We start from the raw sequence: 16,893 nt of genomic DNA, 5'->3' as shown, positions 1-16,893 counted from the left end.
CACTGTTAGAGAATGTTGGGCAAATACAGTCATTTCCATTTTAGCGTAATTATCATTGAGCTGCTCTTTCTGACAATAATTAGCCAACAACTTCAGGTGCACGAGTCCACTCCTCACTGGAGACACTGAAATGTCATCGAGAACTGCCAGATTCCTGTCTCGTGTACACGGAGGAAGGCTCCACCCTGAAAGCTGAAGCCTGTCTGGTTGTCACTGCAGGTTGAGAGGACAGGGTGTGGAAACCAGCTCTGTTTTACAACACATCAACGTTCACATGACCTTTGAGCACAGAAACTTTCTAACCATCAATTCAAATAATAAGGGAAAATAGAAATGTGATTGCCTAGGTAAAGAGACAAAGAAGTCTTTATATGACAAAAAGCATTAACATCAACACATTTGCAAAGTATTTTCAGAAAATTAATGATGCATTAAACAATTTAGCTACAAGCATGTCCACTGACCTTTTAAAAAAATAATTTCACACAATTGGAAACAGTCTAAATAGCCAACAAGGGAATGAATAAATAAGTATATTCGTGTAATAGCATTGTAGAATGCATACTATTCAGTGACGAAAAATAGTGGCTATTTCTTGATATGGAAAGCTATTCGCCATATATTGGGAAGTAAAAATGACAGGTTCCAAAACAAAATGGGTGATGTGAGCCAATTTTGAAAAAAGAAAAGGGAAATACTCGCACATGTGACTGGAGATATACCTAAGCTGTTAAAAGGGGATTTCCTTGGGTGGGACGATTACAGATTTTTAAAATTATCTTCTTTATTCTCAACTGCCTTTTCAGAAGTTTCCTCCATGAACTATCTTAACTTTATAATAAGGATAAGAAGATACAAGTCATTAAAAAGAAGAATTTCATCTGTCACTAGCCCGCCGCTGTCCATTTTGATTTGGCTAAGCACAATGCGATGGGCTTTTAAACAAGTTTTAATAACTCAGGCTTTTTAGTGAGAATATTCACTCTGATGCCTGGACACCTCCTGTCTTCAGAGTTACAGGCTTCTCAGAGATCAAGACGCCTTTCACTGATTTTAACATTCCCTGGTGAGATAAAAGAGGGCATCACAATGGCAGCGGCAGAATCACTGTGCCTGAGAAGGGCTTTCCATCACAGAAGACAGGACCAGGAATGAGTTAGAATTAAGGTCCTAAGCTTTGTGGGGGCTGGGAGTGGGGAGGAGTTTCCTGTTTTGACAAGGGAAGGAGCCTGCCCTCAGGGAGGAGGTCAAAGTGCCTGTCAACTTGGGGGCAGGACCTGAATCAGGCCGGTTGGGGTGGAGCATGTCCTGCTGTGCTAAGATGCCTTGAGGGCCTGGCTAGGCATCTGAGATGAGATGGGGTTACTGGAGCTGAGGCACAGAGAGTCTTGGAGTGAGATATTGATAGAGATAGAAATGGGGGGAGGGGGAGAGACAGAGACGGAGAGAAAGAAGAGGAGGAGGAGGGGGGAGGAAGCAGATAAAGGAGGAGGAAAGAGAAGAGAGGAGAGAGAGGAATGGGAGGAAGGAAGGAGCAGAGAATCAGGCAGAGAAGAGATGGCCATGAGACAAGAGAGAAAGATGGACCTAGAGGGAGGGGGAAGATGCCAATAGAGACAGTGATGGGGAGGGAGGAAGGGCAGAGGGAGACAGAGGTAGACATGTAGAAGAAATGTACAGAGCAAAGGACAGACCAAGAGTAATCGGCACAGAGAGGGACACAGAGAGAATGACAATGTGGACACAAAGAGTCACACACAGACAAGAACACCCGCATAACCTGCACAACTGCAGAGCCCAGCGCCGTGCTATTGCCGGGAATCAAGACAGGGGCAGATGGCGCTGGCAGCATCTTTTTGCATGTGCCTTTGTCAGCTGAACTCAGAGCTCTCCTTGAGATAAAAATAGGAGTTCTCAGTTCCTCCCTCTTCCAATGCCTGCTCCCCTAAGAATTATTAAGACAACAACACCACCACCACTCACAAGGTCATCGTGTCTTTCTGAGAATTCTGGAGAGCCAAGCACGGTTTATTAGAAAACCATGTCCCAGCCTGGCCCCTCCCCTCAGCCCTGCTCAGCCTCTGCACACACAGCCCATCGGGGACAGTGCTTCTCGTGTACAGGATCAAAGGCTGCAGATAATTAATGAGCCTTTTCTCCCTGAAGAGTTCCTGTGACAATAGCTCAACATGTCAGGGATGTTATCCCTGCCTTTGATGGGCTCAGAACCAGCAACAGGAGAGGAAGGGCGGAGGGGAGGGGAGAGGAAAGGGGCGTAGGGAGATCCAGTCAGTGCCAGGCTGAGAAAGGGTCACTTCTGGGCAACTCTGGATCCCAGCAGGAAGGAATGTGTCCGAGGAGTCAGGCCAGAGAGAGAAATGTGCGTCACACACACATACATGCACACGCACATACATACACACACATGCATTTATTTTGCTTCAGTGCTGGAAAAGTGATTTGTCCAGACACTGCTCAGCCAGCCCCATTTGTAAATGCTACAGTTCTCAGGCAAACAGCCACAGAAACACCTCAGCTATATTTTCTGAGGGGACTCGTGACATTGAAATTGGTCAACAGTGGCTCTCCGTGGTCCCTGATGACTCAGCAGCCATTCCCACCTTCTGGGAAGAGCCTTCTGCATTCCTTTGGGAACCCACCACCCCAGTTCATTATGGTTGGATGCTGGGTCCACGGTGGGCACACGCACCAGGACTAGCCCCGGGCACATCCCATCCTCCTGCCATTCTGGGTCAGAGACAGGTGTGTGTCCAAGTTGGCTCAGTGAGACGCAAACCTGGCCCTTGGGCAAGTATTGATACTACTGGTTAGGAAGGATCTCTTTCTGCTGGTAGGACTGGAATTGTTGGCGGCCTTGACCCTCTACAGCCATACAGATATGGCTGAGGATGAAGCCAACCCAGGCAAGTGCAGAGTCAAGAGGTGGGAAAAGAATATATTCTGAGCACCTGAATTCACACGCTGGATGTCCTTGTCCTCCTTTTCAGTTTTGTGGGCCAGTACATGCATTTTTGGCAGAAGTCAGTCTGAGATGGGTCCTGGCCACTTGTGACTGAGCGTCACAGCTGTAATGAGCAACTGTAGAAACAGGAAGCTCTTCAGAGCTTTCTACGCTCCTGCTTTTTACCGCAAGTCTCACGTCTAGTAATTTACAAATTGCTTTCTCTGATCTCCTTTTCTCACAGTGGGCGCCACTGATGCCCCACCCGAGATGGAATGGAGGACCACTGTACCCCGGTTCCAGGAGCCGGCCTTTGCTCTCCATGGCTCCAATCCTGGCCTTGGTGCCCCTCAACGTCTTGGCTCTTGCCAGTCACACGCTCCCTCTCCAGGCTCCTGTCTCCCGACTCAGTTTGCCGGGGCTGCTTTCCGTGGCCTCTTGCCACGCTCCAAGCACCACACTCCACTTGCCAGATGGGATTTCCTTCCTCCTTCTCAATCAGCTCCCTGCCGTGGGGGTGAGGAAGGGCAGCCGCATCTGGGAACATCATGTCTCTTGACTGTCAAGATGCCCTGAGTTGGGGGCGCGAGGCTCCAGCCCAGGTAAAGTGGACCCGCCCCTGGGCATGCGAACTGTGAGCCGAGGGACACAAGAGTGGATAGTGGCTGGAGGCGGGTCACTCTCCCTGTGAGGTGCTGCAGTGCCAGCCTGTCAGGTCCCATTACCTAGAGACTCAACAACGCCCAAGCTCCTGGGCAATCTTGGCCCAGTTCTAAACATATTCTTCAATTCTATAAACTACTCAACATCACTAATCATCAGAGGAATGCAAATCAAAACCACAATGAGATACTATCTCACACCTGTCAGGATGGCCATCATCAGAAAGACCACAAGTAATACATTCTGAAGAGGATGTGGAAAAAACGGAACCTTTGTACACTGTTAGTGGGAATATAAATTGGTACAGCCACTATGGAGAACAGTGTGGAGGTTCCTCAAAAAAATAAAAATAGAACCACTATAGGATCCAGCAATTCCTCTCCTGGGCATATATATCCAAAAAAAAAAGAAAACACTAATTAGAAAAGATACATGCACCCCAGTGTTCATAGCAGCACTATTTACAACAGCCAACACATGGAAGCAACTTAAGTGCCCATCAAGAGATGAACAAATAAAGAAGATGTTTTATATATTTATATATATATATATATATATATATATATATATATATATATATATATATGATGGAATATTACTCAGCCATAAAAAAGAATGAAAATCTACCCTTTACAACAACATGGATGGCCCTAGAGAACATTATGCTTAGTGAAATTAGAGAAGACAAATACTTTATGTTATCACTTACATGTGGAATCTAAAAAAAGAAAACAAACAGATGTATATAAGAAACAGAAACAGACTCACAGGTATAGAGAAAACACTAGTGGTTACCAGCGGGGAAAAATTCTACCAACTGTGTGTAGGATCTTCCAGCAAATTCTCCCTTTTGCCTAAGTCAGCCAGAGCTGGTCTTAAACAAAGAACTCCGAGAGACCCACCTCTTCCACTGTCTGCCCCACCTTAGTAGGACCTCTATTCCCAGATCCCAGACACCTGCCTCAGCCCCTCCCCATCACATTAACACTTTCCTGTCTGGCAGCATCCCAAGTTACCCAACAAAGGCACAGTCCCAGGCTTAGCAACATCAACCCCATTTCAATCCATTTCCTACCCACCCTGGAGTCACCTCTTTGTAGAACTGCAAATCAACAGTTAAGCTCCCCTAGACATCCTAAATTTGTACAACTACCTTACAGTCTGTTAAGCTACAGGTTTCCCAATCTAAGACCTTAAGGAAAGCTTTCTCTTTGATGTTTAAATTGTATGTTTCCTTTGCCAGATACTGAGCAGGAAAAGGGGAAAAAAAAGGAGAAAAGGAAAAAAAAGAATGGCTATTTCAGATTTACATTATTACAGGATTTGGTATTATTTTGTAATTTTATCTACTTTGTCTGGCATTTCATAAAGTTTTGTTGTAAAAATAAATCCCCTTTTGGGGTTGGAAAATAACTTCTGCCAGCTTGCTCCACGGTCCTGTTGCTGACGCGGAGATGGTGGCACATTTTCAGGTGTTTCAAACCAGGAAAATAAGACATGTTTATTTGAAGTGCGTCTAATACTTGGTTATCGGTACCTCATATGAAAAGATTAGATTTTGGAAGAGGAAGATTAATTACTTTCTTTAGCGGAGACAAGTGTGCATTTGGACCTGCGTGCCAATGTGTTTACTGTGAAACGTCGCACCAGCGAGGGCATCTCATCTCCACTAGCATGAGATGCACTGTGGATAATGATCATTTAATTAAATCTCATTATGAAAATCTCTTCTTCTGAAGTACTGGACAGAGCTTAAGAAATGAACACTGAAAATTTGAACTTTTTTTTTGGTCTGCCAATCATCAGCGGAAAACCCAACCCCGATGGTCCATTTCTAATTACCAGGCAATGTCTACTCCTTTCCCTTCTGACAGTTCAGAGTCCAGAGCACTTAGAAGAGAGCATGGACTTTGCAGATTATACTGCAAAGTTTGCATCCTAATTTCTTCCACTACTAAGCTGGGCAGTCTTGAGCAAGTTACTGAACCTCTCTGAACTCCTAATACCCTTAACTGTACATGGAGTTAGCCTTTCTCATAAAGTTGTGGCAGCTGATAAAGTAGGTGTCTGAGATGCAAGGGGCCATATGTGGCGGCTCCTTTCTTTGTCCCTTCCACACTGTGCTTGGCACCAGCAGACCCCTCTGGACATTTGAGAACACAGCCCTGGAGCCACTCTCCTCCCAGGCTAGTCTATTGCCAGGAATCAGGTGCAGGGGCAACATCCCCACCTAGTGAGCCTGGTCCCCTGGTGCCACCAGCCGCCAGCTCTTCATTATGACGCAAACTTCCTGCTCACCCGGATCAGTAACAAGTTTAATTTAACGGTAGTTTGCTCCTGACAAGCCAGACCCTGCAACCGGAAAAGAAAAGCCATTGCTGCCCGCCTCCCTCCCATCTCAGGTTACCCAGCCGCCCACTCACCTGATGGTCTGATGCTGCAGGGAATCAGGGTCTGTGGCATTCACCGTCAACAGCACGCTGCCCACGGAGATGTGCTCTTGCTTGGTCACCATCATGGGGTCCGGGTGGAAAACCGGACCCTCATTGACATCCAGGACGGTGATGTGGACGGTTGCTGTGGAGCTGGGGCCGTAGGAGACGTCGGGCACCAGCGGGTCCTCGTTTTCCACTTTGATCAGCAGGGTGTGAAAGGCAGAAATCTCATAGTCCAGAGGCTGAAAGGCAGAGAGAGGGGCTCAGCACGCGGGTCTGCCACAAAGGGCAGGCACTTTTGCACGAAGGCCTCTGACAGACCCCGAGCTGTGTGGACGCTCAGGGGTGGATCCAGGTTTTGTGGGCTAAGAAGCTTGATGCAATATGGGGTCCTCTTTAAGAAAAAGAGTATGAAACATACAGATACCAAATTAGGTGTGGAAGTTGTTCCTTTTTTTAGATTGAGAAACAACTTACAACAATTACATGAGTCTCAGAGACCTGTATCCTTTGTTGTGAGATCTCTTTAGGTGACTCCCTGGCAGCGCTGACATTAAAAGCCTTCCCACCGGTAGCCTGTGACCTCACGACTCCGGCACTCACGGGGGCTCCAGGGGGTGCGCATTCTGCCAGTAGGGTGTCATGTAGGGAAGAGCATTCGGGAGGCTGACACACGAGGGGTTAAGCTGCATGGCCCTTCCCCACCGGAGGGCACTGGAAAACTGGTGGGGGGGCATTTTTATTTGTCCCCATGACTCGGCAGCTCTGTGGCCATTTTCTGGGCAGGGGGCAGTGATGCCAGATACATGGCCATGCCTGGGACTGTCCCACCAATGAGCAACCCTGCTGAGGCCCTTTCCAGGTGATTCTGTAAAGGGGCTGATGGTAACCGCCTCCCTTGCTGCTGCGTAGACTAAATCAGAGGATATTAAGGAAACCCCATTGTAGACATTATTAATATGGTGCCCTGTCCCTCACAGAATGTCATGGACGACATTCACTCGGTCACTTTCTTTCCAAACCACGAGATGCAGTGTGAGTGACATTTCCTGTCAATGGGGGTGTGTGTGAGGAGACATTTAGGTGAGATAAGGACACACTTATTATTTCAAGCTATTTTCCTAATGTTTACTGGGAAAACAAGTAGCTAACTCATCAGGCCCATGACATAATGGATATTCCTGCTGGGAGGACGAGACTAAAGTGAGTACAGGGAGGTGGTTCACACTCAACCAGAAGTAAGGAAATGGCAGTACACGTCGTAAGGGATCTGGGAATGTGGCAACAGAGGTGAGCATGGCGAAGCTGGGGAAAGAGCTCTACGGGTGCAGGGGGTAGAATCTGGAATCGGGCAGCTTTAGTTGGGAGAGCTTTAGGCAAAATTACATTATCTCTCATAATAATTACAGCTAACACGCACGCCCCACACTCCACACCTGTGAAAGTGCACCCGCACAAATACACATGCATATATATATGCACAGGCACACACACACACAGGAAGTACTGACCCCGGAAGTGCTTCCCGGCTGTAAGAGGACCGCCCCTCCCGCCCTCACCTAGAACAACTCCCAACAGGGTCAGTATTAAGATTTTAAGCGCTGGGCTTCCCTGGTGGTGCAGTGGTTGAGAATCTGCCTGCTAATGCAGGGGACACGGGTTCGAGCCCTGGTCTGGGAAGATCCCACATGCCGCGGAGCAGCTGGGCCCGTGAGCCACAACTACTGAGCCTGCGCGTCTGGAGCCTGTGCCCCGCAACGGGAGGGGCCGCGATAGTGAAAGGCCCGCGCACCGCGATGAAGAGTGGTCCCCGCACCGCGATGAAGAGTGGCCCCCACTTGCCGCAACTAGAGAAAGCCCTCGCACGAACTGAAGACCCAGCACAGCCAAAAATAAATAAATAAATAAAAATAAAAGTAGCTATAAAATTTAAAAAAAAAAAAAAAAAAGATTTTAAGCGCTAACAGATATCAAGCTGTTGGTACCTAGGATCTACCCAGTTATATTGTGGTTCCATCCCTGGAACACAAGAATAATTTACCACTTCATCCTCCTTTCTAACAACAGATCTCTGTCCTTCCCAAGTCAAGCCCCAAATATGCAACCCCAGTGAAATAAATTCCAAACATGGGCCAGGGAGCTGCCGTGCTTGGAAAGCAGAGTCACTCATCCCAGTCAGGACACTGAAGGGGACGGGAGCCTTGGGCGCGCTGGGCAGTGACAGTCTGCCGGGCAGCATCCTGAGCAGCATGGACACACAGAGCGTCCACCCCTCCTGAGAACCTTCTCGACCGCACCCCAGCACGGGGCAGACCCAGCCAGGCAACCCGAGGCCCGCAGGATTTCTTTCATACCAGCTCCCAGGAACACACCATCTTCCTGGAAATAAAGTTAAGGACAACATGCTGAGACTATGGAATCCTGAATCTAGCCCAACTGGATTTTCTACCATGATGCAAATGGCAGCAGGGTGGGGTTTTATTGCGTTTCTTAGCTCTGCAGGGCCCTTAACAGGCAGCAGCTGTGAGGCCAGCAGCGTGAGCAGCAGGATGGAGTGGAGCGGCCCGGGGCAGAGGAGGAGGAGCAGGCTCCCGACAGGAACGGGAATCTTACCATTGTCTCCTAGGGCCGTGGTAACAAAGCACCAGGTGGCTTAATGCAAAGCTTAGTACAAAGAAATGAACTGTCTCACAGTCCTGGAGGCCAGAAGTCCAAAATCGAGATGTTGGCAGGGCCATGTTCTCTCTGAAAGCTCTAGGGGAGCCCTCCCTGCCTCTCCCAGCTTCTGGCGTTCCCTGGCTGGCAGCGCATGAGTCTGACCCCTGTCTCCACCATCACCTGGCCTTCTCCCTGTGTGTCTCTGTCTTCACATGGCTGCCTCCTCATAAAGACACCAGTCATCTTGGATTGGGGGCCCATCCTACTCTATTATGCCCTCATCTTAACTAATTACACCTGCAGTGGTCCTATTTCCAAATAAGCCCACATTCACAGGTTCTGGGGGTTATGACTTTAATGTCTTTTGGGGGGGAGGCACAATTTAACCCTAACAGTGGGGTACCCACAGCTCCCCCCATTCACACACGTCTTATATTTACATATTATGTATAAATATACATACAATATTTGATCTGCATCACAACCCCTCATTACTTTCCTGACATAATCCATCTCTCATTGTGCACCTACTGTGTGCTAGGAGGGCCCCGTGTGCATCATCTCACCTAATCCTCACCTTACCCTCATAATAGTAGGTGATTTTAGATCCTTTTTACAGATGAGGAAACAGTTTCAGAGAGGTTAAGTAACTCGGTCAAAGTCACACAGCTAACAAGTGGCACAGAGCCGAGATGCGATACAGGGATTCTGATGAGAGAATCCGAGCTGATAACAATAAACTGCTTTTGGTACCGGGTGGTACTTCCACAAGTAATGCTGATGGGGACTCAGCCCTCTGTCCTGCCTTGGGCTACTTCATTCATACCAGGAAGCAATGTAGCTTAGTAGTAGAAAGCGCTCTTTGCTCCCAGAGCCAGAGGGGAGGGGATCAAGTCCTGGCCATAAGAACTCTAATGAATAACTACTGGACCACAGGCACATCACTGCATCTCCTGGAGCCTCAGCTTTCTCATCAGTAAAGTCCTAGTACCAAGGATTCTAGTAAGATCAGAGGAGATGATGCATGCTGGGTGTTTCACACAGCGGCTGGCCTGGAATCGGATATAATAACAAGAGGCTGTTAAGACAGTGAGGAAGAGGAATATGGGTAGAAATAGCTGGAAGAGCCACTGCCCTCCTGCCTTGCTTCTTCAGGTATGTTCAAGGCTGACATTCCTCAGCAGAATGCTGGCTTCTGAGGAATGCAGATGTGAGTAGTGGCACAGAGAGAGGGAAGGAGAGAGAGAGAGAGAGAGAGTCCAGCCTTTTCCGGAGAGGAGGACCTCTGCAGTGCTTACTTCCGTTTGCACAAAGCTGGGTGTAATGACACCAGTGGGGCGATGCCCAGGGCCAGTCTACCAGAAGCTGATGAAACGTGGGTCTCTGCTCCCACCCCTTCCGAGGCCTGCCCTGGGTCATGCTGCATTAAGAAGCCCTCCGTTGTCTCGGGCATATAACCTTATTAATGTGATTTGTCTGGTGTGGGGTCTCTGTGTCAGGGATGGGAGGAAATTGAAAACACTTCCAATAAAGGTACAGAGATGTAATTTGATTAATATTTCATCAAGTGTCAAAAGAGGGTGTGGACCATTGTTCTGGAGGATTTCAAGGCTGGAAAAGCTGGCTCTCATGGGAAGGGTAAAGAATCTGGGGTTTGTTCTCCAGAAGAGGGAGGCTTTGGAAGTGATCCGACAGTGAGTTTTCAGCCTGTGACAGGTTTGGGGATCAAGGATGCCTGCTTTCTCAATGCTTCCTTCTCCTCTGAGGACAAAAGAGAGAACAGACTTAAAATGCAGGGTGGATTATATTCAGCTGAAAGGGTAACTCTTGGACAGTTTGGAATAGGACACGGCTACTCATCTGGCAGAACTGTTAGGATTTGGTCCTGTAGGAGGAAGGACTCCCGCAGAAACCACACAGTCCTGAGACCTCTTCTTGTTCTCCCGTATGCCGACTGCTAACTGTGTAGGGCGGAGCTGCTTGTGGTTGGGCTGCAGCATGGCCATGTCCACCCACCCCTCACTGCAGACGCCTCAGAGGAAAGATTCAGACTTCCCAGCCTTCCTTGCAGCTGAGGGTGGGCATGTGTCATCCGGTCAGTGACACATCATTGGAAATTGTCTGGAGGACCCGTGGAAAAGACATTTTTTCCCCTAATGAGAAGAGAGGGGCCCATGAGGGCACATATACTCTCTCTCACTTGCCTGGCTGCCTCCTTGCTTCCTGCCTTGGAACACAGCAGTAGGAAGACGTGATGCCCGGGGCTGTGACAGCCATTTTATGTCCATGAGGAAAACATCAGAAACATCTGTGGTGCCACCTGCTGGCTCTCTGACACGTTGAGCTGCCAGCCAATCCTAGATTGGCCTACCTTCATCTAGTTATGAAGATCATGAAATTCTCCGGACTATTTAAGCCACTATCAGCCTGGCATCTGGTTACGTACAACTGAAAGCATTCCTAGCTAATGCACTGGGTTGCTAGCAAGGTGGAGAGCCCAGGGAGCATGGTCAGGCCAGCCTCCAGAAGGCTATCCTGGGGCTTTAACTCAGGTGCACTGAGAAGCAGAGAAAGCTCAAGGCCCTTTATACAAATTCATGTGGCAGGCAGCCAAAGGGGGGATGCCCCCATCCCAATTCTGAAGCAAAGGGAGTCCACTTGCTAGTAAAATGGAGACCCAGGGAGGGCCCCAGGCTCTGTGGGCACCTCCTCCCGAGGAACTGCAGGTGGAAATTCCTTGTCCTACGGCAGTGCTCGTCCACAAGGCTGTGCTCTCCTGGGGCAACTCTCCCTCCTGTTCTGACCCTGCAGGTGTGGGGCAGGCCCAAGAACCTGCATTTCAGCTAGCATTCCAGGTGACTCTTCTATATGCTAACGTTTAAGACTCACAGCATTGTGGGCCAAAGGGGGAGTGTGGGGAGAGGAGAATACTCTTTTCCAGTCTAGCTTTGCTTGTATTTTATTTTCCTCAAGCTGTAGCAAACACAGGCCGGGAGAATGGTGCTCCTGCAGGGTTTATGGTGGGGATGTATATTTACCCAAGCTTTGTCTTCCAGCTGCAGGTTTGGAAAATTGCCTGATGCCTTTCATAGATACAGGGCTAGCCTCAGAGAACAGCCAGTGGCTATGTTTTATTTTTTTACGACTTTCACAGCTTTGAAACTATAGCACTGAATGTAGGAGGGCAGTGCCAGGATCTCCCGGGAGTCCTGGCAAGGGAAGAAGAATTGGGAAGACCCAGAGGCTGCTCTTTTCAGGGAGACGTTTGGGGCTCAGTTCAGACGAGGTTCTGAAAAGGACAGGGCCTGGGAGAAACCTAGACCCCTCATCCTCTGGAGAAAGCCGGAAACTTCTCTGAGATCTGCCATTCTCAGTGGCTCCGGGTTCTGCCCCCAGGGATGTTGTGGAACTTTGTTGGTGCAAACGTTTATATGGCCCTGCAGCTAGGCTGAATAATGACCCCACCCCCCAATATGTCCATGTTCAAATCCCTGGAACGTGTTACCTTACATGGCAAAAGGGACTTTGCAGATGTGATTAAGCTAAGGACCTTGAGCTGGGTAGAAGATCCTGGATTATCCAGGTGGGCCCAATGGAACCACAAAGGTCCTTAAAAGAGGGAGGCAGGTGGGCTTCCCTGGTGGCACAGTGGTTAAGAATCCTCCTGCCAGTGCAGGGAACATGGGTTCGAGCCCTGGTCTGGGAAGATCCCACATGCCGCGGAGCAACTAAGCCTGTGAGCCACAGCTACTGAGCCCGCGTGCCTAGAGCCCGCAAGCCACAACTACTGAAGCCCATGCACCTAGAGCCCGTGCTCCACAGCAAGAGAAGCCACTGCAATGAGAAACCCGTGCACCGCAACGAAGAGTAGCCCCTGCTCACTGCAACTAGAGAAAGCCCGCATGCAGCAACGAAGACCCAATGCAGCCATAAATAAATAAATAAATAAAATTAAAGAACACTGCACAAAAAAAAAAAAAAAAAAAAGAGGGAGGCAGGAAAGTCAAAGGAAGAAGTAGATGTGACAATGGAAGCAGAGGGTCAAAGTCAGAGAGAGATAAGAAGATGCTGGGTTGCTGCTTTGAAGATACAGGAAAGGGCCATGAGCCAAGGAATGCAGGCAACCTCCAGAAGCTGGAAAAGACGAGGAAATCAATTCTCCCCCAGAGCCTCCGGAAGGAACCAGCCCCACCGACTGTAGCCCTGTGAAACTGATTTTGGACTTCTGGCCTCCAGAACTGTTAAGAGACTAAATTTGCGTTGTTTGAAGCCCCTGCGTCTGTGGTCATTTGTTACAGCAGCCCCAGGAAACGAACACAGGCACCACGTGCCAGTCACATATTAGCTTGTGAGCTCCTCACAACAACCTGGAGCGGTGGGTTGTACCATCATCCTCATTTTACAGATGAGGAAACTGAGGCACAGAAAACAATTAAGCATCTTGGCCGAGGGTGCACAGGGAGTAGATAACAACGTTCCTGCTTGGTCCACGAATACGATTACCATAAACACGATTGCTCCCTGCTTTTCAGGCAAATTGCTGCACGCACCAGAAAAGAAGTTGTGTTCCGATGGACGTTCTGGTCTGGCAGCAGCTCTCCCAGAACCTCCTAGATCCCTTCCTCCAGGACATGGGGACCACCAGCCTCGCGTGCTCTGCTGCCACCCCCCTCCCTCCCATATTTCTGAGCCCTCCCGTTACATCATTGTCACTTTCCTTCTCGGTCCCCCTGTAGCAGAGAGAGGTCAGCTTGCTGGGCAGCAGTGCTCACAGGCGGTTTCACACAGAGAAGCGTCCCGTGTGTGTAATTATCTGCTGTGTTTGACAGATTAAGAAGAACTGTAGGGGCTTCCCTGGTGGCGCAGTGGTTAAGAATCCGCCTGCCAATGCAGGGGACACAGGTTCGAGCCCTGGTCCCAGAAGATCCCACATGCCGCGGAGCAGCTGGGCCCGTGAGCCACAATTACTGAGCCTGCGCGTCTGGAGCCTGTGCTCCGCGACAAGAGAGGCCGCGATAGTGAGAGGCCCGCACACCGCAATGAAGAGTGGCCCCCACTTGCCACAACTGGAGAGAGCCCTCGCACAGAAACGAAGACCCAACACAGCCAAAAATAAATAAATAAATAAAATTTGAGAGATAAGCAAAAAAACATTCTCTCTATAAATTTGATCTTTAAAAAATAAAAAATAAAAAGAACTGTAATAATGCACAATCTGACCATGGATCTTTAGAAAACCTTCACAGGTCCCATTTTTGCATATCTTTGATAATTCATTATCAAGCATATGAAGAATCTCACTTAAAAATTAAGTTTTTTTTTTTTTAAGGTTACACAGAAGTTTAGGTTTTCCAGAACCTGTAGAACAACTTGGTTTTATAGCCATGAGGGTACAAGCACACCCCTAAGCTGAAGCCTTTTCCCATTTTAATTCCAGGAGGAGGAGACAGCAGCTGGTTTATCCTCGACCTGGGGCCCTGGGTGCTCAGGCGAGGAGGGAGGAGCAGTTGGAAGCACCCTTACTTTGACGACGGAGAGCATCCCCTCGTTGCTTTGCGGGTTGGTGTGGATCTCGAAGCTCTGCCCAGGGTTCCCGTTGATGATGGTGTAGGCGGCCCTCCACGCGCCTGTGGTAGGATCGTCCTTGTCCTCAACTGTCAAGTTGACAATAACTCCCACGGCTCCTTCCTCGACTGTGGCTTGAAACTGCAAACAAAGCAGACCGTTACTGTCACTATTTTGGAAAAAAAAAAAAAAAAAACCACAGTGAAGACCATTGATGGCACTCTTACCATATGCCTGGTATTGGGCACATTACCCATACCATCTCATTAAATAATAAAGACTAACAGAGGAAGATCACGATGCTGTGTGTGCCAACAGATGATATGCTTCAGGTTCTCTCAGCCTTATGCGGGGCCATGAGGCTGAATTCCCTCCTACAGGATGTGGGCAGAAGTGATGTTTGCCAGGGCTGGCCTGGGTTCACCTGGGCTGAGGGTTAAGAGAACAGCTGTGCCTCTTCTCTGGACCCCTTTCCTTCTATCTACCTGGATGCAGACAACCAGGAGACCCAAGGGGAAGGTGGAGCCACAAGAGGGAAGGAGCTTGGGTCCCTGAGTCACCACATGGAGGTGGGTGGGAGACCGTCCTGAACTGTTGTTGAATGAGAAACAAACTTGTATTGAGTTTGAGCCTTTATGCATTTTTGTTTGCATTTGTTCTTGTAGCCTTGTTACTGAATGCAAATCTGTGTGCCCAACGCACAGTGAGGCCAAACAATGCCAAAACGTCAGAGTCTGGAGCAGAGAAAGGTTTACTGCAGGGCCAGGCAAGGAGATGTATGGCTCATGCCTTAAAAACCCTGAGGTCGCTGAAAGCTTTCAGCGAAGCCCTTTTACAGGAAAGGTGAGGGAGGGCCATGGTTAGCTGTTGCAGACTTCTTGGTGTCGGATCCTTCGTTCCTGAGGTCAGGTCACCGTCAGGTCACGGTGTTCCTGTAAACCTCCACCAAAACAAATGTTACTCTCTGTTCTGACAAGAAAGAGCAAGGTCCCAAGGCTCAACTTTCGCCCTCTGAGGTCCAGGCCCTGGCTGAGAGGAGGGGGTCCCTGCGGGGTCCAGTTACCCTGCCCGGGAGCGTTCGTCCAGCACCCAGGCTGGGTCCTCCCGCCACTGCCCAGGCCCGGCTGGCAGCGCCCTTGGGGCCAGGTCCCCAGACCCTGCCCAGCCGTCATCACTGAGGGAGCCAGGCGCCCACGACCCAGCCGGCCCTCAGGTGCCTCAGGCCACCCAAAGGTTGTGGCAGAGAGGGCCGGGTCCCAGGGACCCAGGGAGACCGCCGCCGCCATTAGGTAGCGGAGGAGGGGATGGGAGAAAGGTTCCCGCGGCCTCAAGGCCTAGGCCTGGCCAGTGGGCGGCCATGGCAAGGGCTCTGGAGCTCTGCGGGACACAGCCCCCAGCCTGTCCTGGGGTCCCCCAGCTCACCCGCCGCCTGAGGCCGGGGACGGCCCGGAGGGACCCAGGGAGAAGGCCGCCGTCCACCTCTTACCTCTTGCCGTGAGGACCACCCCGGGCGGACCGCTGGCAGAGCGACCTCTAACCGGCACACTAAGTGACTCTTGCTAACCCTCCTGTGCTTGAGGTCTCGCGGTAACGGTTGCGTGGTAACGGCTGTGCACCCGCCCCGCCCCTATTACAGCCTCACCCACCCTGAACGACAAGGTAACCAGATAATCACACCGCCATCGCTCATATATGGAGGGACGGGGATTGGAACCCCAGTGTTTGACTCCAGAGCCTCTGCTCAATTGTAGCCTCTTCCTTAGTGAAGGAAGCCAATTTCATCCCTCCCACCCCTTGCCCACACCTAGCATGACTTTAAAAGGAAGGAAACATATTTTCTAAGGAAACATATAAATCGTTTGGAGCTTTGTTGTACCTGTGTTTTTATTGTAACACATCTCAAATATTTGTTGCAAGTAGGTGTGGTGAAAAATAAATCAATAAATGAAAAATCAGCTTTCAGGTAGAGAATTTCACGAGCCATCATTAGCACATTCCTTTGAGCTGGAAGCATAAAGTATTGTTTTGGTGCTTACCTCTGATACACTACTGGTGAATAGTAATCTGTTTGCAAATATTTTATATACAATTAATACCAATAAGCTGACAACAAGAAGAAGAAATATCCTGGAATTTCAATTAGTAGGAAAGAGAATCTAGAGACAATAAGAGGATGTCAGAAAGCCCTTCTGTTCAAAGACAAGTAATTTGAGAAATGAGGTTTCAAAAGCGGTGGCTGATTAATTAATTGACTTGCAAATCATTAATCACAAGCCATAATCTTGATGCCTTGGGGGAGTGGGATGGGGACGGGAACTAATTTGTCTGTCACAACTCAGCAAACCTGGGTGAGCTGTTTCCCTTCCCTACAAGCGGTGCTGGGAAATTCCTGGAACACGCACACTGGATGGAAAGGAGCTGGAGTGAGGGGAAGTGGAGGGTACTGTCACATAGAAACAGCTCCACGAGACAGTTATTTTGACCTGATTCCTCTGATTCTTGTTTAAGTTAGGCCTAACTTCTATCTTTCCCCCCTTATCACAAAAATTATGGAATTCCTGAGCTTGAAATCTAGACTGGTGGTTCCCAGCCCTGTTAGAATCTCCTGGA

The 16,893-nt window shown here is 49.2% G+C and overlaps 1 protein-coding gene across 1 annotated transcript in view; it reads right to left on the bottom strand.

Moving 5' to 3' along the window:
* CDH13 (cadherin 13) overlaps positions 1-16,893 on the bottom strand; it is a 1,023,676-nt gene that overhangs the window by 100,726 nt on the left and 906,057 nt on the right. The window contains exons 9-10 of the mRNA XM_036832418.1: positions 14,242-14,424; positions 6,049-6,302 (exon numbers count right to left, since the gene is read on the bottom strand). Coding sequence (XP_036688313.1) covers positions 6,049-6,302; positions 14,242-14,424 — 437 coding nt within the window. The remainder of the gene's footprint in view (positions 1-6,048; positions 6,303-14,241; positions 14,425-16,893) is intronic.

Source organism: Balaenoptera musculus, chromosome 19 (genome assembly GCF_009873245.2).
Source record: "Balaenoptera musculus isolate JJ_BM4_2016_0621 chromosome 19, mBalMus1.pri.v3, whole genome shotgun sequence".
Lineage (NCBI taxonomy): Eukaryota > Metazoa > Chordata > Mammalia > Artiodactyla > Balaenopteridae > Balaenoptera > Balaenoptera musculus.
This window is presented reverse-complemented; position numbering and strand designations above follow the sequence as displayed.